Source organism: Pelodiscus sinensis, chromosome 5 (genome assembly GCF_052426305.1).
Source record: "Pelodiscus sinensis isolate ZL-2025 chromosome 5, ASM5242630v1, whole genome shotgun sequence".
Lineage (NCBI taxonomy): Eukaryota > Metazoa > Chordata > Testudines > Trionychidae > Pelodiscus > Pelodiscus sinensis.
Window position 1 is genome coordinate 66049138 of NC_143056.1, and position 24805 is coordinate 66073942.

At 39.8% G+C, this 24805-nt stretch overlaps 2 protein-coding genes across 6 annotated transcripts in view; one reads left to right on the forward strand and one right to left on the reverse strand.

Annotated features, from left to right (window-relative positions):
- STARD9 (StAR related lipid transfer domain containing 9) overlaps positions 1–13322 on the forward strand; it is a 132808-nt gene extending 119486 nt beyond the window's left edge. For both annotated transcript variants that reach the window (XM_006135403.5, XM_075927239.2), the window contains exons 26-34: positions 958–1135; positions 3504–3650; positions 4103–4211; positions 4891–5033; positions 5810–5874; positions 5971–6176; positions 7036–7115; positions 10603–10761; positions 12543–13322. In XM_006135403.5, the coding sequence (XP_006135465.3) occupies positions 958–1135; positions 3504–3650; positions 4103–4211; positions 4891–5033; positions 5810–5874; positions 5971–6176; positions 7036–7115; positions 10603–10761; positions 12543–12644 (1189 nt within the window). In that variant the 3' untranslated portion in view covers positions 12645–13322. The remainder of the gene's footprint in view (positions 1–957; positions 1136–3503; positions 3651–4102; positions 4212–4890; positions 5034–5809; positions 5875–5970; positions 6177–7035; positions 7116–10602; positions 10762–12542) is intronic.
- Positions 13323–20693: 7371 nt separating this feature from the next.
- The window catches only part of CDAN1 (codanin 1), a 58121-nt gene continuing 54009 nt past the window's right edge, over positions 20694–24805 (reverse strand). For 2 of the 4 annotated variants that reach the window (XM_075927241.2, XM_075927240.2), the window contains exons 26-28: positions 24291–24493; positions 22260–22367; positions 20694–21616 (exon numbers count right to left, since the gene is read on the reverse strand). In XM_075927241.2, the coding sequence (XP_075783356.2) occupies positions 21491–21616; positions 22260–22367; positions 24291–24493 (437 nt within the window). In that variant the 3' untranslated portion in view covers positions 20694–21490. Of the gene's footprint in view, positions 21617–22259; positions 22368–24290; positions 24494–24805 lie in introns of those variants that run through there. The other 2 variants (XR_012903455.2, XM_075927242.2) reach the window with 2 other exon arrangements.

Sequence of the window (24805 nt, forward strand, 5' to 3'; positions counted from 1 at the left end):
CAGGAAGATTTGGTGACCCAAGGCAATTCAAAAACTGGGGGGAGGGGTGGGCACAGAGCCACCTGAGGAGACACTTGGCAACCCTTCTGAAATGTAATGGTGACCCATATTTGGGTCCCGACCCATAGGTTGGGAAACCCTGTGTTAATAGGATGTCACAGAGGTGTCAGTATTCTGTGATAAATACTAGACATGTACCCTGAATCCAATTTCCAAACCTAATGGATGTGAGGTCAGCCAGGGCAGTCTCCAAATTCAAACAAGTTGGCCTAGGGTTAGCAATAGAGAGGCCTTACACTCTGGAATTACTTTCTCCCACTGTTCTGACAGCACCCAAGTTTATTGATATTTAGAACATAGTGTAATTTCCTTCATTCACTGTATGAGGGAATGTAATGTGAATGTGGTGATTCAGCGGGTCACGCAACTCGTTCCAAGGCTTTGTGTATCCCTATGAGAAGATTGTGTCTGGGTGGTCACTGAGTTGATTTACCATAGGAGTTCCAGGTCCCCCGTTAAAGAGAGAGAATTAGAGGCATGTGTATGGGAGGGTGGGAGTGAGGAGTTAGACAAGGAGCAAGAGGGAGGCAATAGGGATTAGATGGGGTGGTTGTTTCAGTAGAACATGCATTATTGAGTTTTGTTGCTGCTGCAGATACAATTTTTCTTCATGCATAATTATACGTATTGGAGATATTGTATTTAAATAAAGCCTGAGGTGACCATGATTTCATTTTTCTTTAAATGTTCAGCAGGGAGGAGAGAAGCTAGTCAGAAGCTCTTCCATGAAACAGGGAGTGACGGTCTTTTTTAAAGAATAATCCTGTTTTCTTTATTCTTATAAGTTCCTTGTTCCGTATTGAAAGAAAGCAACTCTTTCTGTGATTCTTGATCATTGTCCCATGGCATAGCGGCAGACATTTCTTGGTGTGTCTTTTCCCCATCCCCAATCTTTAGAGTTCAAGAACCAAAGAGGAGACAGCATCCCTCAGAGATTGAGCTGCTACTCCGAGACTATCAGAGGGCACGAGAGGAGGCCAAGACTGAAATTGCAAGAGCAAGGGACAAACTTCGAGAGAGAGCTGAGCAAGAAAAGAGACGGATACAGGAGCAAATATTTTCTCATCTACAAAGGGTGAGCATTAAATTACTGTAGTTACTGAACCCTTCTGTATGACTCATGTTAATGCAATTTTTTTTATTAAAGTAACAACGATGGTGAATAACCCCAAGGCATATCTTTTTCTTTAACTTTGCCTGTTGAGAAGGTAAAGGTAATAAGGAATAGTGTTGCTAACGTATTTAAAAACAAACAGCTCCATGCTGATTTACTGATGGCGCTGCTAGTGAATACCCTTGTACAATACTGTCATTTTGTTGACAATCAGTATGCCAAGACCCTAAGCTTCCTTCACTGTATGAGAGGATGTCTGTAAGCCATGAGTACTGGTTATTAATGCATGCAGTGACTCTGCTATTACAGGCTTAATGTGGTTGAATTCTATATGACAAAATGAAAAGGAAATATTTCGCCATCCTTTTTAATCTACTTTTCTCTCTCTTTCTCTCTAGTCTGTTGTGTGTATATTTACCCTTTCCCTTTGTTTAGTATTTTGTCACCCTTTGGTCATTTGAGTTTAGTTGAGGTGTTTTGTCTGACTTTGGAATGGTACCATGTTACCTTCAGGTCACTTTGCCCTATTTGTGACCATACTTTTCCTATAGTAACTAATTTGTCACTTCTTATGAACAGAACCTGCAGTAACCCTCTTAGACATTCCCCAGAGTCCAGTATGGACCACTGAACAGTTGTGTCACCTTAACGCTCTAATCTGGGATGCCTTTACACTTCTTTAGTGTCAGGACAGCCACTTCTGACCTGCTTACACAGCCTTTAGCACAGAAATTCATTGCCAGCTAAACTCATGAGTGAATTACCTACAGGGCAGCATCTGCAAGCTCTCTAGTCCCAGCCTTGTTCCCCCAAAAATGTGTGTCTGGTACTGTCCAGCACATAACTGAACAATGCAAGCTTATATAAAGTCTGTCATTTCAGGAAAGGAAACAATATATGCACCAGCCTTGTTATCCCAAGTGGAGTTTCTCGCATACTGGTTATGATAAAACAATAAGTTTATTAAGTACAGAAAGAGAGATTTGTAAGTGGTTGCAAGTGATGATGCATAAAAGTCCAGATGGGTTACAAAAGAAAATAAGAATAATATTCAAGCTAATGCCTAATTTAACAAGCAGAGGTTTTGTTTCACCATACACTGTTGTAAATTTCATAGTCTGGTTCTCTTTTCAGCCTAGGACCACTCCCCTCTTAGTTCAGTTCCTAGAGAGTCACTGATGCCATGAAGAAATGTAAATTTCTTGTTTACAAGAAGTGAAAAATACTGCACATACACAAGAAAAATCAAACACTCAGCTACAAAACGAAATAACTGGTTAGGTGGTAATACGGTTGAAAAAGATTGCGGGGGGGGGGCTACAGTGGATCACAAAGTGAAAACAAGTCAATAATATGATGCTATTGTGAAAAGGGCCAATATCATTCTGGGTATATTAACAAGTGTTTTATTTTAAGACACACGCTGTAACTGTCCCGCTGTGCTCAGCACTGGTCAGGCCTCAGCTGAACTGTTTTGTCCCATTTTGGGCCCCATACCATAAGAAAGATGTGGGCAAGCTGGAGAGAATCCAAAAAGGAACAAAAATGATGAAAGGTTTAGAAAACCTGTCCTGTGAGGAAAAGTTAAAAAACTGGGCATGTTTAGTCTTGAGAAGACTAGGGTGGGGGACCGGACAACAATCTTTAAATACATAAAGGGCTGTTTATAAAAGAGGACTGTGATCCATTGTTCTCCATGTCCACTGAAGGTAGAACAAGAATGGGCTTAATCTGCGGCAAGGGAGATTTGGGTTAAATATTAGGACAAACTTTTGTTACTTTGTTAGTTAAGCACTGCCAATGTGTGTGTGGGGGGGTCTCAAACATTGGCACACCTCCCCCCTCCTATTCTCAGCCTGTGGCATGTAACAGTCCAGCTTCCAGAGGGCTGTAATACTGTGCTCTCATTTAAGTTATTGAATTTAGCATGAGGGTGCTGGATGGAATTCTTGGCTGATAAAGCACAGTTCAGACTCGATGATCTAGTGGTCCCTTCTGGCCTGAAACTCTGTGTCACTAGAATAAGATTCCAAAGGATGCTGTTGAATCCCTCAAAGGTTTTTTAAGAATAGGCTAGACAGACATCACTTGTGTTGGGGTTTGGACTTAATGACCTCTTGAAGTCTCTTCCAGCCCTGCATGTCTATGGTTATTAGGGAAATTGTTAATACTAGGGAGTGGTGGTATTTTTTGTAATGTGAATAGCTCAGCCATGGGAAATTGGTTTCATTTGGCAGAGCTACTGTACTCATTTATTTGGCTAGGTGCTATTGACAGTAGACAACTCCTGCTGTCTAGCATGTTCATAATAATGTGGCATCCTTTACAGGAAGAAGCGAAGCTGAAGACACTTGTAAGCACAAGCACTTTATGTACAGATTCCAGCCTCAGTCTTTCCTCTGGCCCAACATCTGGTTATAACAGCAGCAGTGCTGCTACTTATGTTGCAAGTAAGCTCAGCAAACAGGAATCACTGGTAAGAGCAGGTCACTGAAAACCTGTGAGCAACTGTAATGCCTTTCTGACTTTTGGGTGATCAGAGGGATGTAGTAGCAGGCTTTATTTCAGGCAAGGTTGATGGTTCATCAGGGCTCTCAAAGTCCAAGTATGTGTTATTGATAACTGCAGGTCACCATGTTATAACTGCAAGGGGAGATGACTAAAATGATAGTCCTCACTTCTTTAATATGAACCAAGCTTTGTATGACTTGTTTCAAGATAGTGCATTACTGTTAATGACACCACTATAACAATTTTACTAGCTAAAAGTTTAGTGACCAGAGCTTTCTCTGTTTTCCATAAACTTACTACGTAGATATCAGCTTTGTAAAGAAGGTTTCAGGATATAATCATGGTATTAAATTACCTAATCAAACTTCTTTCCTTAGTCTTCAGTGTGAAATATTTTTGCCCTCTTTTGCATTACAGATTTCTCCTGGAAGTGCAGAACTCCCAAGAGGAGATACAAGAGGTCGCTCAGCTATTAGAAATAGTCAACTTTATGTGTTAGAGCACCTACAAACAAATAAGAATTGTGGTAAGTGGGGGGGAGGGGACTTAAATTGGGGCCCACATCATAAATCTGTGTAGATTTATAATCTACGCAATCATCCAAATTTGATTTGATTCTAGATTTTTGAATGTATCTTGTTACTATGCATCTTCCAAAAAAAAAAAAAAAACACCAACCCCAAAAAAAACCAACCTTGACTACCAATGTCCAGAGTCCAAAATAGAATGCATTGAAAACCAAATTGTGGTGTATTATTTCCTTCTCTGTAGAAGTTAGGAGCTCCAGTCATAGAACAGAATCTCATTTTGTTAGGCATTATACAACAGAGGTTCATAGGAGTCAATTCCTATGTTAGTACTTTGATGGAGGTAATAAAGCAATGTATTCAAACCAGAGGAGCGGAGTATAAATGCCGTCAAACAAAGTTTGCACTAGATTTTCAAGTGTAGGTTTGCAAATTGCATTATACACACAAACACTGACTTGTGTGCACTGTTCTTTTGCTAATATGTATGTAGTAAAACCCTTTAAACTGTACTGCAACTTAATTATGAGTAGATGGTCTTCTATAGATAGTCATGTTGCTTAACGTATTACTGTGAGGTATTTGGGTACCACAATGATGAAGATATACATATAGTAGCCTGAGTAGAATATTTTTTCCTCTCAAAGATTTCTCCTCTAACTTCTTCATCCTCTACAGAGAGCAGTAGCGTTCAGATGCCATTTCCATGTGCTAGCATCAGCCATAGATTCACTCATGGACGAACTCTTTCAGTCCATTCTTCTCCTACAAAAGAATACCAGGATTTGTCCAGACGTGTTTTGGCTAATGCTACCACAGAGGTGAGTAAATGAGCAGTCATTTTTTATTTCTATTTCCCCTAATAGAGCTTGCAGCAGGCTTCCCAGAACACACAGTTAGGAACATCTGCGGCTCCAAGTTTGCAGTCACAGAGAACATCAGCTGTGCTCGAAGTGGAGATCATTGTATACTATCTAGGCAACGGGGAGTTATGGCCTTTCTCCTGTGGAGTGACTGGATGTACTCACACAATTCATACATAAAGGCTGTGTCTAGACTGGCCAGTTTTTCCGGAAAATCAGCCTCTTTTCCGGAAAAACTTGCCAGCTGTCTACACTGGCCGCTTGAATTTCCGCAAAAGCATTGACTTCCTACTGTAAGAAATCAGTGCTTTTTGCGGAAATACTATCCTGCTCCTGTTCGGGCAAGTCGCTTTTGCGCAAAACTTTTGCACAAAAGGGCCAGGGTAGATGGCTGAGATTTGTTTTGCGCAAAAAAGCCCCGATCGCAAAAATGGCTATCAGGGCTTTTTTGCGCAAAAGCGCATCTAGATTGGCACAGACGCTTTTCCGCAAAAAGTGCTTTTGCGGGAAAGCGTCCTTGCCCATCTAGATGCTGTTTTCCGAAAATGCTTTTAATGGAAAACTTTTCCGTTAAAAGCATTTCCAGAAAATCATGCCAGTCGAGATGTAGCCAAACAGTTAGGACTTGCTCTTCAGCCTGGCTGAAGCAAACTGCTGTGTTGCAAGACAGGTGAACACAATATCTAGATCACACAACTCTCCCTTGATTATATCTCTGAATTGTTATTTTTAAGGTGATGGCAGCTTGTTCAAATAATTTGAGGAGCCTTTACAACTGCCAGGCAGCAGCAGGTTGGAAGTAAGTATATGTCAGAATTGTTGGGGGGATGGTACTTGAACACACTTCTTTGTTGGTGTTAGTGCAAATATCTGGAGCTTGTTTTTTTTCCTTTAGATACCAGTGTACAGAAAAAGAGGTACAGGTTTATTACAAAGTCTTTCCATCAGCAACTAAGCATGGGTTTTTGGGAGCTGGAGTGATTGAAAGACCTCTTCCCAATGTGTGGTGCATAGTGAAAGACCCTGACAAAAGGCATCTTTATGACAAAACCATTAATACATCTCGAGTACACAAGAAAGTAACGAGCCATATTCAACTGGGTGAGTTATCAGCTGGGATTGCTCTAGGTAAGGGGAATTTTGTCAACTGGTTCATAGCTGTCATCATCCCCTACAGAAAAACAGAACTTCAGTGAAAATCTGCTTCATAAACTAAACATATGAAGTGATATGCTTTGGTAAATAGTCACTTTAATAATGTGTATATATAGGTCCAGATCTTCAGATGATGCCAATTTGATTCAGAGACCCAGGATCTTTTGATTACACCTCTAAGAGACCACAGAAGCTCAAACACTCTTAATAAAGGCAAGATTCACCCTTAGCTCAGACACAATGAGGAATGCCAAAGCCTAGATGTTACTTTAGAATATTAGTTGTGTTTTAAAAATTCATCTTATTGTCAGTATGCCCCAAAGATTCAGTATTTTATTGGCTCAATGTCATCTACTAGCTTCTGTAGAAACAATAAGCTACAACAATGCATATTGCCACCTCCAGCATGCCTGGCTTTTGTCAGAGAAAATAGACATTGGCAGGAAAGCATAAATCTGTAACAAAAGGCTTATTAAATAGCTGATTTTTGACTCCTTACAGTTTAGCAGCATTGACTTCTTAAGCAGATGGCTTTCCCCTCATAGTTCTAATCCACAGCTGTCTCAACATTTGTTGGATAGAGTTCCGAACTCAAGTCACCAGTGGCAGGAACTGTAGAGATGGGGTGCAATGGGCTGGCTTTTTTCAGCTTGGACAAGTTAATATACAGCCATTTATAAATCTTTAAGGCATTAGAGAATTGCGTAGACAAGGAGTAAGTTTCTTCTAAAAACATTCAGAAGCAGATAGCCACTGTGGTTGCTGTAATGTGTTTTTTCCCTCTCTTCCCTCCAATTTCTTACAGTATATTTGGTGAGTGAAACTTCATTGTGTTACCTAAAGCAACCACGGGATTTCTGCTGCATCACTGTGGAGGCCAAAGAGGTAAATTTATCAGTACTTGCTAAGATGCAGCCTAATATAAATTGTTTAAGATTACTGTTCATGAAAATGATTGAGTATGGGGAAAGAAGGCCCACAGTTGCACACCATAATGAATTACAGGGGAAGAGATATTTACCTGTGCTTTTGGAGTCCTTATTGGTGTTGGGAGTTCAGATGCTGACCCTCACATTCTAACCTGATTCCTTATATTGCGAGATATAACATAGAATGTAAAATGCTCTGGAAAGAGTGAGTAGAGCAGGGCTACTCAACATGAGGCCCATGGTCTGTTTTTTTGTTTTAGCTCCCACCTGTGGGTGCAACCAGAATAGTCTATATAATGGTCTTCTGGTGATGCGTTTTAGTAGTTAAATTTCTGGACTGTCATTGCTCATTAAAAGTCTTCTCAAAAATTTATAATTCTGTTAAAGGAGCAGGGATTGTGGAATAATCCAGCATAGGGAGGATGCTACAGCAAAGATGCAAGCGATAGTACTGTAATTCAAAAAGCTTCAGTATTCACACCTGAATGTAATACATCAGTAAAGAGAGCAGTGTATCTAGCTGGATATACAGCAGATTTTCTCTAAACACATTTCAAGTGATGAATGCCTGAAAAAAATCACCCTGAAACCATTAAAATACGTAAATTAAAAACATGTAATATTTCAACAATTCCAAGGTTAGAAGGGATCATTGTGAGTGATTATGGTCCAGCTGCTCCATATCCTGTCTCAGGAATTTACTGAATTTCAGGTTATTTAGTTAAAGCATTGACTTTAGCTATTTTGACTAATAAAATTTAAGGCAGCTTAAGTTTATATGATGCTGTTTATAAACTTAAATGAATGAAACTTAATACAGGGTATTTTATCAATTATAAAATAATTTGTAAACAAGCCCTCAGTATGCATACACGCTTTCCTTCAAGCTAACTTTTCACTGCATGTAAGCTGTTTCCTGTTGTGCTGTACTGATTTATTATATGTCAGTGGGGTTGGAAAAAAACCAGACTTACTTAGAAGCCTAGAAGTAATTAAGTATAACTGCTTAGTGAAGTATGAAATAAATTGTTTAAGTCCTCCACAGGTTTTCACAATCCAGCCCCTTATTCTAACGATACCCCCCCAGCATCCACTTAGGAAGAATGAAAAAAGTCAAATCTTTTGCAAGAGGAACTGGTATCTAAATTATAGTGTTGCTCATTTTGAGAGTTTGCAATAGCTGATCTCTTCATCTAAGTTCAAAGTGAAACCTTGTTTTTCATATACATAAAAATACAAATTTTTGTTTAAAGAAAAAGGCTGATTTCTAAAATAGCTTCAAGGGATGCTATGGTTGAAACTGTTACTGTACTTTTATCTACATTTTTGCTGTTACCAGTAGATGATATGGATAAGAACTAGATTCAGCAGCTAGGCCCCAAGTGCTTTCAGATTGTGGGAAGTAAGTTGCTGAAACTGTCAGAGAGCTTACTGGATTCTTACAAAGCTGCAGGACACCCATGATATTACTGTATGAGTCCTATAGAAAATGATGTACCTTTTTGATGTCAGCTTGTGTTTGTAATTGGGACATTTGAGGAGTCCCTTTCATCAGCAATACCTTTGTTTCTGCTTATCACAACCCATTTCAGAAAGTCTGGTGATGGTCTAGGGGAAAAAAAGACCATCACAACATCAATAGAAACAAAAGGGTGTTTTTAAAATCTAGTCCAGATAATACCCTGGCTTTCATCTTGCTTTGACATGTATGAATGGAAATTCTCTCATCTGTATAACGAAGTCCAGGATGCACAGCTGATTTGGTGTTGCACATTTTTATTTGCCTACATTTCAGCTGCAGGAGAGTCAAGACATTTATAAGCAACTGGTAGAGGCTAATCAGACATTGGCTTTCTTGTCCATATTTCTCCTCTGCTTTCACATTGTATAAAAAACTTGTTTGAGAGTAGTAATCAAGTGTTAAAGGTAAATATTATTGATACCCGAGGATAGGTGATTTTTTTTTAAATGTAGCACTGATTTTTTCTTTATAGTGCTGGTGTAGCAACTGTGCCTAACATTGAGGCTATGTCTAGACTGGCATGATTTTCTGCAAATGCTTTTAGCGGAAAAGAGCCTCGAGATTGGCACGGACACTTTTCCACAAAAGCACTTTGTGCGGAAAAGCGTCCATGCCAATCTAGACGTGCTTTTGCGCAAGAAAGCCCCGATCGCCATTTTCGCAATCGGGGCTTTTTTGCGCAAAACAATACTATGTTGTCTACAGTGGCCCTCTTGCGCAAAAGCATTTGTGCAAGAGAGCTGTTGCCCGAACAGGGGCAGCATAGTATTTCTGCAAGACCACTGACCATCTTACATGAGATCGTCAGTGTCATGATTATGAGGGTTAGCCAGCAGCCTGGGGATTAAGGGGTTAACTACACCTAGCCAGGTGGAGTGACCAGTAGGAATGTAGGAGGGAGTTTCAACCTGGGACAAAGGAATTTGGGTTTTTTCCTTTCTCCTTTTTTGTCTGAGTAAGTTCTCTGCAGCTAGAGAAGGACAAGCATGTCTCTCTCTCTCTCTCCAAGGCACCATTCTCATTTTCTGTAAGTAGGGTAAAGTTTAGGCAGTTTCGTTAGGTTTTATTGTTTTAAGGATTGGGTATGGGATCTGAGAACTGGCACTGTTTAAAAGATGTTTTGGCTTTTCTTTGTAACTAAGTTCTAGGCCCATGGAGTTTCTCCATGAGTATATTTTGTTACCTCCCTATCTAGTCATTATGGTTGCAACAGGAATATTGTTGTAATAATAAAAGTTCTTTCTTTTCTTTTTATTAACCTGGCAGTGGTTAATTGTGTGCCTTGATTTTTATTTTAGGGGTAAGATTTCCCAAATGATCTTTCCCCTGATTTCTTTATCAACATTTGGGTGGTGGCAGCGGAAGTTTTATTCCCAAGATCTAGGTTTTTAAGATCTTGGGGGAATTTTTATACCCAAGCCTGGTAGATAAGGCTTTGGGGTACACTTGCTGGCCCCCACTTCTGCATTTATCATGCCAGAGTGGGGAAGGAGCCATGACAGTCAGTGGTCTTGCGGAAATTCAAGCAACCAGTGTAGACAGTTGGCAAGATTTCTGGAAAAATGGCTGCTTTTGCAGAAAAACTTGCCATTCTACATGCAGCTTGTGAGTTTAACCTACTTTGAATCACCTACAATAAACTAATGCTACCTGATGGTGTAAACAGATTGTCACTTTTCTTCCCTATAGCCAGAGGGAGGGAATCCCATCACAAGGTAACGGGACAAAACCTCAGAGCATTTTTTGTTAAATGGGCATGAGTTGACGAAGGCATTTACCTTTTGCTCAGGTCTAATACATAGCAGCAGCATTTCAGACCAGAATTTGTCTCAGGTCCTGTGTAACTCATTGTTCCTCAAAAGTTTGCAAGCTTCATTTCCTCCGCTCTAAATAAAATTTTTGGCACTCTTTCCATCTGCAGGAAAACTTGTCAATTTTAGCTATTCAGTCAGTCTATGACGAGTCCATGCCTCGTCCTTGTAAAGAAGTAGTACGAGGGGAGATTCTGCCAAGTGCTTGGATATTGGAACCTGATCAAGTAAATGGAAAAGACATCACTCGAGTCATTTATATGGCACAGGTGAGAGAGTCCATACAAATGTTTTCATTCAGTTACATTCACTTCTCTATGGATTAGTATAAGCACTTTCTGATGTCACCTAATTAACATTAGTCCCAGTAAACTAGCATGAGTACTTTGCAAGTGTTCTTATAACTGACATTTTAAAATCATACTAAGTTCAATTACTAAGCTCATGTTTGCTACCACAGCAGACTTAAGTTCCAGTCTACATCTTAGAACAGCATTTAAGGTAGTACAGAAACAACCTTGTTACATCATAGCAGGCAGACCCCTTTATTGATATTACAGCATCTAAAGACTGGTTTACACATGATATGGTATACATGACAGTGTCTTAACTATAGATTTTGCTCATTACATCTCTTAGCACACCTACTTGCAATGTATTCCGCTCCAGTAAGTTCCACCTGTCTGAAGTTAGAAAAGTAATGGCTTCTAGTAAGTCCCAGAAGCCAAGGTTATAGTTTCCACTCTGTGTCAGTCATTCCAGCTGTAAAACAGGTGTAATAATTATCCTTCTACCACCTAGGTATGTAACAGCTTTGAGAGCCTTTTGTAAAGGTGATTTTATATGCAAACTAGAATTTGTGTGGCTCTGCAACTGAAAGTAAACAATCTCAGTAATAGTTCTATGTATTATCTTGTAGCTATCAAACAGAATGAGATTGAGGTCTGGCATAATGGCATTGTATTATTTTCAGAGTATGGTGTTCATTTCAGCCCGTAGCTCAAGCAGAAAAGGGACCAGAGACAGGTGATGAAAGTGGGTACAGCAGAGACAATGTAATGGCATTGCTGAGAGGTGACAAATTAGAGGGGTCACTGTAGAAGGTTTACAAATTAGTGAAGATAAAATTAGCTTCCACCATTTGAGATAACACAAGAGCAAGGGGGCAATAAATGAAGCTGACATAACAAATGTAAACGTGATCCAGTGAAATGGAAAATCATCATAGTCCTCCCTTTCTCCCCCCTCCCTTTCCATTCTTACAACAAAGAATTCCAGCTAATTAGTATTATTAAGCCAGCTACAAGGAATCAAAGATCTCCAAAACTCAATCCTCTGTTGCCAAGTTGAGTGAGAAACAAATCAGGGAGTATTTGAGACACAACAGGATACTTATTTTAAAGAACTGTGGTACAGGAATCTTATGCTCTTAGAATCCAGACTAAGCCCGTTATTTCACCTGTATGTTAAAAAGTAAAAGGGTAGAACATTACTACACAGTACTATTCTAAGAGATAAAATAGAATGTAATGAAGCTTTTTTTCTATTTAAAAGGATTTTTCACCCCCATTTTCCAATTGGCTGCTCTATTGTATAATACTCAAATATTTTAATATAAAATCACTGTACCATATAGTTTCAATGAGTGAGGGCTTCAGTTTGTAGAGTATAGTAAAATACAATACACTTACATTTGCATAGTTTGTCAGAGCAGCTTGTTCTCATGAAGTTGGCGCTAACTGATTAAGCTACTAAAATCACAAGCTGTAAATCAAACCACAAATTACACTTGCTCAGATGGTACCTAAACACTGTAATTGATAAAGTTGAATGGCTCTTATATATCACCAGTATGAGTAGGCAGACAACTTTAGTGGTATGACTGAATCTGACGCTAAACACTTTACCTTTGTTTGCACTTAACTTGCTTATTTCTTACAAGCTGCCACAGGTGTAACAACCTGTGTTTATACTCTTAAGACTATTTCCAATGGCTAAATAGTGTGACTTGAGAGGACTCACAAAAACCCTTCTATTCTAATTTCTCCAGGTCGATCTTGGTGCTCCAGCTATCCCTCCAAGGCTTCTGAGCTCCATTGCTAAGCGACAGCCTCTGGTGATTGCTAGGCTAGCACATTTTTTTGCTAGTTAACAATAGCTGGCACAAAACCAGATATGTTGTTACAGTGGGAGAAAGCAACTAAATACCAGGAAACAAATATGAAATTATTTATCCTCCTCTCAGAGAGTAAAATTAGGCTTCAGAAATATTTTCAGTCATGCCCCACTTCAGAACTGGATGTGAAAAGCCACAGGCTACCCAGGCATGTGCAAAGCTACTCCTGAAACACACCAAGGGAAGATCATCAGCTCCAAGAATTACTGTTCAAAAAGGAAGTGTTCCTGATGTACCTGCCCTTGCTGGTCAGTACTTGGAAGTGCTGCCTGTAGAAAAACTGTCAGCAAAAACAGAAAGCCTTCACCTTGGAAATAGTCACCATCTATCTGGTTGGCTGCAAAATGCCAGTTAAACCATTTCAAATGGTAATCTTTTCCTCCAAGATGAGAGAGTGTATCATGGCCAGCAGCCTTGTACAAGCCCTTACACAGAGAAACAAAACTAGTGTAATGCTCCTTGTAGCGTCTAACAAAGATGCTTACGGATGGAGACTTCATTATAAACATTGTACATAAAGCCAGCTTTCCCATCTGCACAAGTTCTTTCATCTTGGCAGGGTTAAAATGTTATCAGCATGATCAACCAGTCACTCTACACCAGATTGAATGAAGACTTCCATCTAGTAGATCAGACTGCCACTATCCAACAAAAGTGGCAAAAAAAAAAACCAACCACACCTCAGGAGACTCAATTTATTATTGCTCTACTACACAACACTGCAATGCAGAATTAGGTGCTTTGAAATGGAGAAACCAAACTGTCAGTTTTAAAGCAAGATTTTTTTTCAAAAGGAGTAGAACTGACCATTCAAGTTGTTTCTAGAATTAAAATCCTGCAAACATGAAATGTTTAGATATTGTCCTGATAGCTGTTCCATTGTTTCCATGCTCTCTCACCTATATCATTCTCTAGCCTGGGACAGTTGCTAAGATCCAAAGCCCCTCCTGTTCATAGTTACCTTGCAGCATTCCAAATGAGCTCACAAGTAGGAGAAAAACCTCCAACTGTGTTTTGTCTGGAACTCTAGCTTTAAAGCTTTATATACAGAAAACCCTCTTGTAAGTGTGTGTCATGGTCATGATATCCTTTTAAAAATAAGTAAGGAGCTACATTTCATTCATCTGTATTTTGAGTAAAACTCTTCAACACTGCTATAGCAGAGGGCCACTTACATTAGTGAGCAGATGGCCAAAGATAAGGCATCTTTTTTTGCTTGAAAGAGGTAAAGCTCAATATTGTTCAAAGTAGTACTGCACTTTAAATGTGATGAATGGGTATCTATATCAAGTATTAACTTTAGCAAAAGGCTGCATCGCTTATCATGGCAACTAAGAAAAATCAGCCATGTTTTTTTCCCTAGAACAAGTCCAATGCACCTTTAGAATTAGAACTAAAGTCTGCCTTGAGGTCACCTGTGTAATCTACTTACTTCTGAAGTTGCACACACATACCTACAGTGGGCAGAATAAATCCTAGTAAACTAAACATCTGTCTCAAACAGTTCAGAGAAGTTACGTAAAATACTGATTTCTCCGCACCTACTCAACATACATCACTGCTGTTGAGTTTATTTCATTAAACATCACCCATCTGCCAGAGAAAACAAGTAACAGAAATAGGTTTCAGCCACATGCCATGCTCCCCAAGCTACACTATTTAAAGGGTAACAACCAATATCCATCTTCCTAATAAAAAAAAGCCAGTGCATGGACTTGTTAATTGGTGTGGACTTCGTAAAGTGCACAAAGCAGAATTTTTCCTGGCTGTAAGTGTCCCAGAACTCAGCAGTAAATGCCACATTGCAATTGGGGAAGTACCAATAAGCTATTTTATGGGAGCTCTACAAGGAAAGGTATGAAATCTTCACGTAACCCATCAAATATTTTCTGCATAATTGAAGGTTTGTTTGTTTGTTTTTCTTTATTTTGGACATGGCACTCCGTTAATGACAAAGCAGTTTTTTTCAGGAACAACATCTAGAAAGACTCAAGGAAGTCATAATGACAGTGCCTAATGAAGGATAATGTCTTATTGTACAGGGCATCAGATGTTTATTTTTATAAATGCATATGATTTTTCTATGTTTACAAATTAAGTTATTTATATATATGCTTGTTTTGAAGTTTTTTATATGCTGATGAAGCTAATTTTTATTTTTAATGGTACCCAATTAATAAGCTTTTTTAATAATTGTCAATTGATACTAAATAGCCCTATTTATACAAATGTTTCCTTTTGCAAATATAACATTTTATGCTACTGTTAATGTGTGGGATTGGTTTGTTTAGAAGGTGGGGAAAAAAGCTAGTTCATGTATTTGTTACCAAGACTAGGTGAAAACTTCCTGTCAATATTTTACTACCATAGCAGTAGATTTTGATGATGGCGAATCAAACCAATCATACTGTACCATCTCTTATCCCATCTTGCTTGCAACAAGGATTGCTATTTTCATATTCACAATAAATGGCATTTTCTAACCCAAAAAAAAAAAAAAAAAAAAGAGAAAACACCCCAAGCGACATTCATTGTCTCAGCTCGCATGTTATAACCCTACTCAGCAAGACATTTTTAGCCCCTCTATGGTCATTAAAAACAATTCAGTTTAAGCTTTTTGGTTTATTTCCTAAAATATATTATTTTATGGTAAAAGTAGTTCTTCTATAGGCCTTCCATAAAATAACCTCTCAATGAAAAATTATAGAAGTTAAACTAATCTAAACCTCTACACAAAATGCAAATAGCAACAGACATTTGCAGTTCCTTCACATTGTGTGTGCATAGATAGCTTTTTCCATGCAATTCAATGCCTAGCTCTTTAATTTTGAGATACTGAAATCAGGAGTATAACACCGAGTCTTATTCAAACTTCAAGATGTCCTGTAGGGGAGGGGCAGGCAAACTTTTTGGCCCAAGGCCTACATCAGGATATGGAAATTGTATGGCAGGCCATGAATGCTCACAAAATTGGGGCTGCAGTGGGAGGAAGGGCTCTGACTAGGGTGGGGCTAGCGATGAGGGGTTTGGAGGATGAGAGGGGGCTTCAGCTCGGGTATAGGTGCCATGCTACACTTACCTCCTCAAGCAGCCCCTGGAAGCAGAGGCATGTCCCTCTTCTGGCCAGGGGGCCCCTGCAGATTATTGGTTATAGTTCCCAGCCAAAGGAAGCTCAAAGGAGGCTGCATGGGTTCCTCCCAAACAAATGAGACTAAGAGAAGCATACTTCCCCTCCCCTCACTATCTCACCCCAAAGGTTTTCACTTAAATTGAACACACACAAAGTAGAATGCCTTACCAGTCACCCCACACACCTCACTGGGAACCAGCTGTACACAATCAGGCAGCACCAGAGACAAAAAAAATACAATACCATCTTAAAGGTAAACCACTAAAAAGCTTTTCCCTTAAAAAAATGTGATAAGGGAACAGTTTCTGTTCTTGCTGCCTTAATCATCTCAATTTAAATAATAAATTTACTATCCAAAAGAAAAATGTTTCAAGTTGATGTTCAGCTGAAAACTTTTAAAAGTGTGTCAGAGCTGCAATCAGCCTCCATTCCTGAGGTGTTTTATAACTCAGATTCTATTACAGCAATTAACAAGATGAGGGCCCTACTTTGCCTATTGAATATAATGTTGAATTTGCTAATTTATTTAATCTCAAAGTATGGAATAGTGATAGAAATGTAGCCGTGTTAGTCTGGTGTAGCTGAAACAAAATACAGGACTATGTAGCACTTTAAAGACTAACAAGATGGTTTATGAGATGATGAGCTTTCGTGGGTCAGACCCACTTCCTCAGATCAAATAGTGGAAGAAAATAGTCACAACCATATAATATGGGTCTGGCCCATGAAAGCTCATCATCTAATAAACCATCTTGTTAGTGCTACATAGTCCTGTATTTTGTTAAAGTATGGAAGAACTAGATTTACTTCAGAGACGAAAGAGAAAATGGAAAGTCTGTTACCTGCTTATTTCTTTTCTTGGCCTGGCCAGAGATCATTAGGTTGTGCCTTTCTTCCTGCAATTCAACTTTTTCATAGGGCTTGGCCTATCCTTTATGGGAATACTTCTTACTACATAAATTCCTGAAAAATAATATGCAAGATAAGTATAATACCTACATAAACAAACTCTCAGGAGGTCGTGGTATAGATATCTAAAGCACTCATCTTGGACTGAGAGGGTAAAATCAGTCCCAGGGGGAAAAACAAAACAAAAAAATACACAGACCTTCTTCACAGGGAAGTAGAACATGAAGAAATAAGGGAGGAAATGCATAAGTGAGAAATTTGCCCCTTCTCTATAATGAACAGAACTTATTGATTGTGGTCATGGTGATTGTTGGGATTGAGAGGGGACCCTCACATGGAGAAGGTGGTAATGGACATATAAAATCCCTTAAAATAGGGGAGTTGCAGGAAGTCCCTGAAATAGAAGGAATAAGTGATGGCACACGGTGCAAGGAGTTCCTGATGTGTGGAATAAACTTATCTACACAAGACGTGAGCGACATCCAAGTACATAGTTTTCACAGACTAAACATGCATCATCATGCTTTCAGAGGTTTTGAGCAAAATTAAGGAACAATTAACATGTTTGTGTAGTTTCATTGCCCCTTCTGGCTGACAAACACCTGCTTCCTGTTGACAAGTGTAACAGAACATAAATAAATGATCAGATCAAGTCATGACAATCTGCAGTACTATGGGCAAATATCAGGAAGGGGACAAGCCTGACTGAACAGAAGAGCTTCCCAAAGCAACCTGAATATCAATTAGGAAGTCTGGTGTTATAACACTATTTAGCACTGCTGACACAAGATGAGATGGTTGGGAGGCCTTGCACATCAACATGTAGGCTACCCAGAAGACCTGGCTTCTCTTGCACATGATAATTTAGTGGAAAGCCTGTGCAAAGCTATAGAAGCCCTTTAAAGGGATATTCCTTGTTTAGGATTTGCCATTCAAAAGCTGAGGTAAAACTCAGGAAATCTGGGCAAGGAATCTGGAATGACAGGAACACTTTGATCATCTTTTCATAATTCTTCCCAGTAGTGGAAATGAAGAGAATAGCAGAGAAGCTGATATGGCCATCTGAACTCCACATCTAATCCATTGGTCTTTATTTGACGAGTTAAGATTTTCACTTGGCATTTCACCTGAACATGAATAGGTCCCATCTAGGAAGTGGCCTCGCTCCTTGGATTTTAGCTAGAGCTCTTCTTGGTTTAGCTGCTGACAATTTATCCAACCCACTGCTATGTTCAGCAGTTACATTAGATTAATTGCCCCAATGGAGCCAATGTGACCTGGACTACATAGTCAGACTCCACCTCCTTATGGTGCTTTGCTATTTTAGATATACTATGGTCATTGGGTTCTAGATGTCCAGAAAAGCCAGTGTGCACTCTCTAGAAAACTGATGTTCTGGACCCTAGTTTGGCCTTCAGCATCACCTGCACATGGACTCCCTACCTTGAAAAGCTGGCCTTTGTGTAGCTACTTTCAGGATTTTGGAAGAAGCATTTTTCTAGTCACATGGGGTTCTTGTATCCATTTCTTGTTGAGAATGCCTCAAAGGCCAAGGTCTATCCGGAGAACCTCCAACGGTCTCTATCACATGCAGACACACATACACAGGACTAGCAGGAATAGATGGATTGATGATAGGTACTGAGACATTTTGGTTTCTTGATCTGGTAGTATGTCCTATCACATATCCATGATGATGCCTTGATTAACATGCAGTCTAAGAATGGGTATGAACAAATTCCTAGACTCCTCAGCCCACCTGATAGTTTTATCCATGTCCTGTGAATAAACAGATGGAAGAGTAACATTATGTAATGATAATCGGGATGTAAAATCCAGTTTAATCAGTTAACTAGTTAAACATTATGTTTAACTCAACTGCTTAAACAAGGTGGGGAGGGGGACCTGCAGTGGACGGGCTGCTCCAGCCCCCACTGGTTAACCATAACCAGTAAGCATCACCCAAATAAGGGTGATGCTTACCAATTAACCATTCACTTCCCTAAATGACAGCAGCAATTGCTACACACAAAACACAAACTGCCAATGGCAGGATCTGACAGGATCATGCAGATAAGTCTCTTCCTGGTCCATCAGTACGGAAGGTCTCCTGAAGAGAATAGAGAGAGGACAAACGAGGATGTCCACTTTGTGCATCATCTTCCTTGATCATGCTTTCTGAAGTCTAGGATGCCTTAGTCTCCTAACTTTTCTTACTATGAAGAAAGTAGAGCAGTGCCCTCAACCTTTTTCCTTCTGACGAACAGGTTTTATCATCATTAGCACTAAAAGTAATAAAATTTTCATCAGAAATGGCTTAAGGTTTTTTTATACCAGGAGTTTTGAGAGAGGATGAAGGAAGCTGAGCAGCCTAGCACTAGAGAGCATCCATTCTGCAATGACACTCCTGCCCAGTTGTCTAAGTTGAATGAAATCATCTGTCTAGGAAAGAAGACATGCAGCAGTTTATCTCCATGTGAATGTAGGCTCTGTTGCAGTTATACTGTCTATAAGATGACTTGTGGACTTCCCAGGAACAATCTTGACAGAACAGATGAGAAAAGTGGAAAAAATTTTTATTGCCCCCAAGAAGCTTTAAAAATCATGAGGCTACAATGTAAAGGTAGTGGTCTGAATTGACATTGTGTTTCCACCACTTGCAGCAATTGGATGCTATGGAACAGACAAGACCTGGTGCCTGGGGGAGAGCCTCCAGCATTCACAGGAAAAGAAGTGTAGCCCACCAATTTTGGGCCAGGGAAAGCTCAGGATCAAAAACTGATTGTATGTAGCGTTCACAGCAATTCGCCACCCAACACAAGCAGAATGTTTGAAAAGTCAGTGATACACCTGAGTTAGCTGCACCAGAAATATCACTTTTCCAACAAAAGCCTTGCAGAGCATTACAAAATGAGTCAGCTCCCTGGCGATGGACATCCTTGTGTGCTTCAGTTTGCAACCATTAAAAAAAAAGCGCCGATGGCCTAGCTTTTATACACTTACAGTTCAGACATACAACAGGGCTGCATTTTGATAATCTGTTTATTATAGCAAATCTGACAGCTTCACTGAGATCAGTCGTGAAATGGTCCCGTTGTACTGAATCCCCAGAAGGAAGTACATTATAGTACGAGGCACACCTGCTCTTTCAGTTCATACTGCAGCAGTTGTTACTGTCCACACACTTTGTTCACATGCTACGGTACTATTGAATAGTACCATGTGAGTATGACAACAGCAAACAAATAACACTAAGATCAATACCTGGTGTTTGCAGTCTCCTTCAATCCAGCTCCCAACAGTCTTCAAGTAGGTGACAAAACCCAAAACAGATGCCACACATGCATCTTTGCTTCCCTCGTTTTATCTGTGTCTGGTAGACTTTAATAGTAGTCAGATTTATGTAGTTAGTCTGATGTTTAAAAACAATTCAGTTCCTTGACATTGCATTTTATACCCCAAGAATTCTTATCCATACCAGCAAAAGACGGGTTAATAAGCAAAAACCATAGCCATGCAAACAGCCTGGGATTCACCTTGTGTAGCTGCCTGTCTTAGGAAATAGATTTGCTTTCTGAATACCTTGTATTTAGTGCGGAAAAAAGATGCTCCATCAGCCCAACCTGTTCGGCAAAATCTTTCCTTATACAGCAAGGCAAATCCTATGCAAACTCTCTGAAGAGTGATTAATATATTGCTAAAAACCCAGTCCCCAACATAAGGAATACTGTATTTAAGATACTGAAAATAAGACACCCCTCTTTATTAGCAGTTTCCCATTTAAGGTTGATCCCTGGGGATGAACAGCACTCACCAGCCTGCCATAGCAGTGGGACTGCAGGACCACTTCTTTCCAAACATCCTAGTGATGCTCCTTCATGGGAGTTTTGTTACAATTTCAGTCTAGTTACTCTACTCTGTGCTTATCAAGCAAGAGTATTTCTATGTTACAAGCCTCAAAACCAAGGCAATAAGGACTTTAAACATAGTGTGTAACACATACATGGCATTTATACTCACATTACAAAAGCAATGCCTCTTAAAATAGGTCAACTCTCCCCAGTAATAAAAGATAAGCAGACGATCTCCCTCATTTCTATAAAAAACATGAAATACAAGTGCTGCTTTTGTTTAAGTGAGATACAAACATAAGCACACGTCCTTTAAAATATCTGATCCAATGCTCCAAAATACACTGTGATTTTACTTTTAAAACAAGTCTTAAAAATTTTTAAAAAACAAACCTTCAAGCTTGAGCTCAAGGTGAAAAATAAATATCTGTTCATCTTGTTGGGACTTCTTCCCTCTCCAGTTAGCACGGTGTATTTTCTAACAGAGTCCATGAAAATCAACTAAATTAAGAGATGGCACCACAGGAAACCACCAGATCTCTCTCCAGCAATGTAGCAGGTTTTGTGCACTACAACAGATTCCAGGCACCGTTCAGAGCCTCTTGTTGCAGGAGTACGAGATGTGTTTCCATTACAACTGTAGATCATTGGCTGTGAACCACCATAAGATTCTTAAAAAATTTCCAAAGTTAGAGCAACTCTTGGAAACATTTCCATTGGAAGATGTAAACCCCTCCAAACACTGAGGGACGTATGTTCTGTCACATTTTGAGACACTCCTTTGAGGGAAAGTTTGATTCAGTTTTTGCACAAGTGACCCTTCAACACAGTGTGATCCAAGGAAGGGACTTACTGAATGGACTCAGGAGCATTATCAAATTCCACATCTTGAGTTCTTCTCAATTCTCTAATCCACTCAGATACTGTCTGCACTAGCTTTGTGCTGCCACGGTACCTCTTGGTTGTCTTACCAGTTCACAAGGCCTAGTCCTGGGTTCCGCAGCATGATGCTCAGATATAAATATTCTAGAAATCATTTCCAGTTCTTTCAAGAAATCCTGCAAGAAACAATACAAACCAGAGACCATATTTTAAATGCGTGAAACAAGGGATACAAAAGTATTTTCAGAAACAAAGGTGGTATTTCCCAGGCAAATGGATCCAAGTTTTGTGCTGGGAAATTAATACAATGACACAGGCTATTCCACTGAAAACAGTTCAAGCAGAGTGAGAGGGCAGCTGCCATAGTGATAAGATACACAGATTTTGCATACCAAGCCTTCCCTTTGATCCTTGTGCCCATCTTAGTTTATACACTAACCTGGTATTAGCCGCTAAAAATCACTGCCTGATTCTCAGAACTGCTGAGCACCTGCAGTTTCCACTAACTGCAGTGAGATTTATGTTGAGCACCTCAAAAAAATCAGGCCACATTTAGTCAGAAGACTAACTTGAGTCTCTCTCATTTGAAAAGTCCAGCCAGCAGGCAAAATTATCTGGTGCATTCAGAAACAGATCCAGTTTAAGAATCAGGGAACAATCATGTCGACCGACCGACCATATTACCCCATGGAAAAACTCTACATACACAAAAATCTGGGCCTAGGTGTTTGGGGTGGGGAGTGTACAAAAAATTAAAGCTACACTCAAACTGACAGTCTCATATTCAAGCCTGAATATTAAGTTAATACAAATACTTACTGAGGGCCAGAGAAGTTCTTGGAGGCTATGCAAGCATCTCTCTATCTCTGCATTTTCCATCAGACCATGCTCAACAAGTCCATGAAGCATAAACAGGAACAAATCCCACTGCAGAATAAACAAGGAATGTCAAGTTCCTCAAAATAGACTATGGCCTGCATCTATTTACTGAATCTATCTACTTTACTTGTACAGGCGGTCCCCGGGTTACATGGATCCGACTTACATCGGATCCCTACTTACAAATGAGGTGAGGCAACCCTGCACTAGCTGCTTCCCCCCAGCAGACCAGGGAGACGCGAAGCTAGCGCCCTCCTCCCCAGCAGATGAGGGAGACACAGAGCGGCTTTTCTCAGCAGACACCTCAGCTTGAGAATAAAGGACTGAGGGAAGTGAGGTGTGGGAGAATAAAACTGAGCTCTGGAGAAATGTTTGGCTAGAGTTTCCCCTACAATATGTACCAGTTCCGACTTACATACAAATTCAACTTAAGAACAAACCTACAGTCCCTATCTTGTACGTAACCCGGGGACTGCCTGTACTGTAAGAACCTTGTACAAGTTATGTTTTGATTTTACTCAAACTTATACTATGGGGAAAAAGCAAAGGTGAAAGGTGGAAGGAAGAACTAAATTCGGTCCCTGAGTTTTTGGGACAAACCACATCTACTATATGATGACAAACATTCTGAATAGCATAAATTTCCCTTGCTGCTCGTCTATTTTACAACAAAACAATCACACCATTTAAATGTGAATGAATGCAAAATAATGCACATTGGAAAATATAAGCCCAACTATATATACAAAATAAATTAGCTAAATTACCACTAAACTAGCTATTACCACTTAACGATTTTGGAGTCATTGTGAAGAGCTTTCTGAAAACATCTGTTTAATGTTCAACAAAAGTAAACGAAACCTAACCATGATAGGAACCACTGGGAGAAGGATAAATAGAAAATCTAATAATGCCACTATATAAATCCATGGTATGCCCATATCTGAAATACTGCATGCAGTTCTCCTTGCTCCAGCTCAGAAAAATATATGTAAGAACTAGAAAAAGTACAGAGATATATAGAACAGCCTCCATATAAGGAGATATAAAGGCTGGGACTGCCCACTTTAGACAACTGTGGCAAGATAGGAGAGAGAGCTATAAAATAATGAATGCTAAAGAAAATGTGAGTAAGAAAGTATTATTTATCCCTTCACAACACACAAAAGAAAGTCAAAGACATGAACAGGCCAAAGGATTAAAACAAACACAAGGAAGTACTTTTCACAATATACGCTATCAAACAGAGAAACTCATTGCCAGGGCATGTTGTGAAAGCCAGAAGTGTACCAGGTTCAAGATAATTTCATAAGTTCATAGAGCACAGGTCCATCTATGGCCATGAGGAATGATAACAGGGATGCAATCCCAGTCTCCCAGAATCTGACTGCTATAAACTGGGACTGGACCACAAGGAATGGATTACATGATAAACTGCCCTGTTATATGCTTCAGAGCATAGACACCAGTCACTGCCTGAAGACACGATACTGGGCAAGATGGACCATTGGTTTGATCCATTCTAACTGTTATGTTGATTTCAGTTGTGGATTCCCAGTTGGAAATAGACTGTTTCTTACCCAACTCTAGGACAGGTTCCTTTCTAATTTTTTAAAAAGCCGATATCCTGGTGTGGAACTAGACAGGAAAATTCTTCTGACCCAAAGTTAACCATTTGCAGTCCTATAATCTCTCAGGTTGATCAGCTATATTGTAATTTGCTCTGGCATTAAACTGAACAAATTCTAGCACCACTTGCGTCTCTTCAATGTCACAGTCTGCCTTCTTGATAACATTAGACACTGCTCTTACTTTTCTGTTGTCATTGAAGAAACTCATTGGCAATTGAGCAGCGAGAGCCAAAACATGCTAGCTTTACATGATCGCAAATCACAGAACTCAGCAGAACTCCAGTGTGTGTATGGCAAGCAGGATTGGGCAGCTTGTTTTGTAGACCTAAGGAAGTCCCACCTCCCATTGCTCGACTTCCGCGAGGTAGCCAACATTCTTTCTGCTGAACATCAGTTGAACAGGAACAGGGATCCAAAAGTCTTCCTTCCAAACAGATAGAAGCGATTTCAGAAGGCCGTAGACAGCATTCTTCTTCCCTCTCTGTCTTTCAGGTCTCTTCTGGCTCTGAGGCTTAAGGCCCTGGATAGGAACACGATCTGAAACTATGGGATGGAGGGGATGGGACCAATACAGTTTATTACTATTACATTTACAGTCATCTTGGTATGTGCAGCACATTGTTAGGTGAGCAGACAAGCTTGGCTAGCACCAATACAAACACGAAGGTAAAAACACTGGTGAAGAGACAGTGCAGAGCAGCAGTTTCAACAAAGAGGGGGATCAGAATCTGGGATCAGGCAATATTCTGAGCTCTGCACCCATGGCAAAAGAGTCTGCAGACAAGAAACAGAAGTCTATTCTGAAGTAGACTAAAGCTATTCTACTGGCCCACTGCTTTTTAGTCACTCCCACAG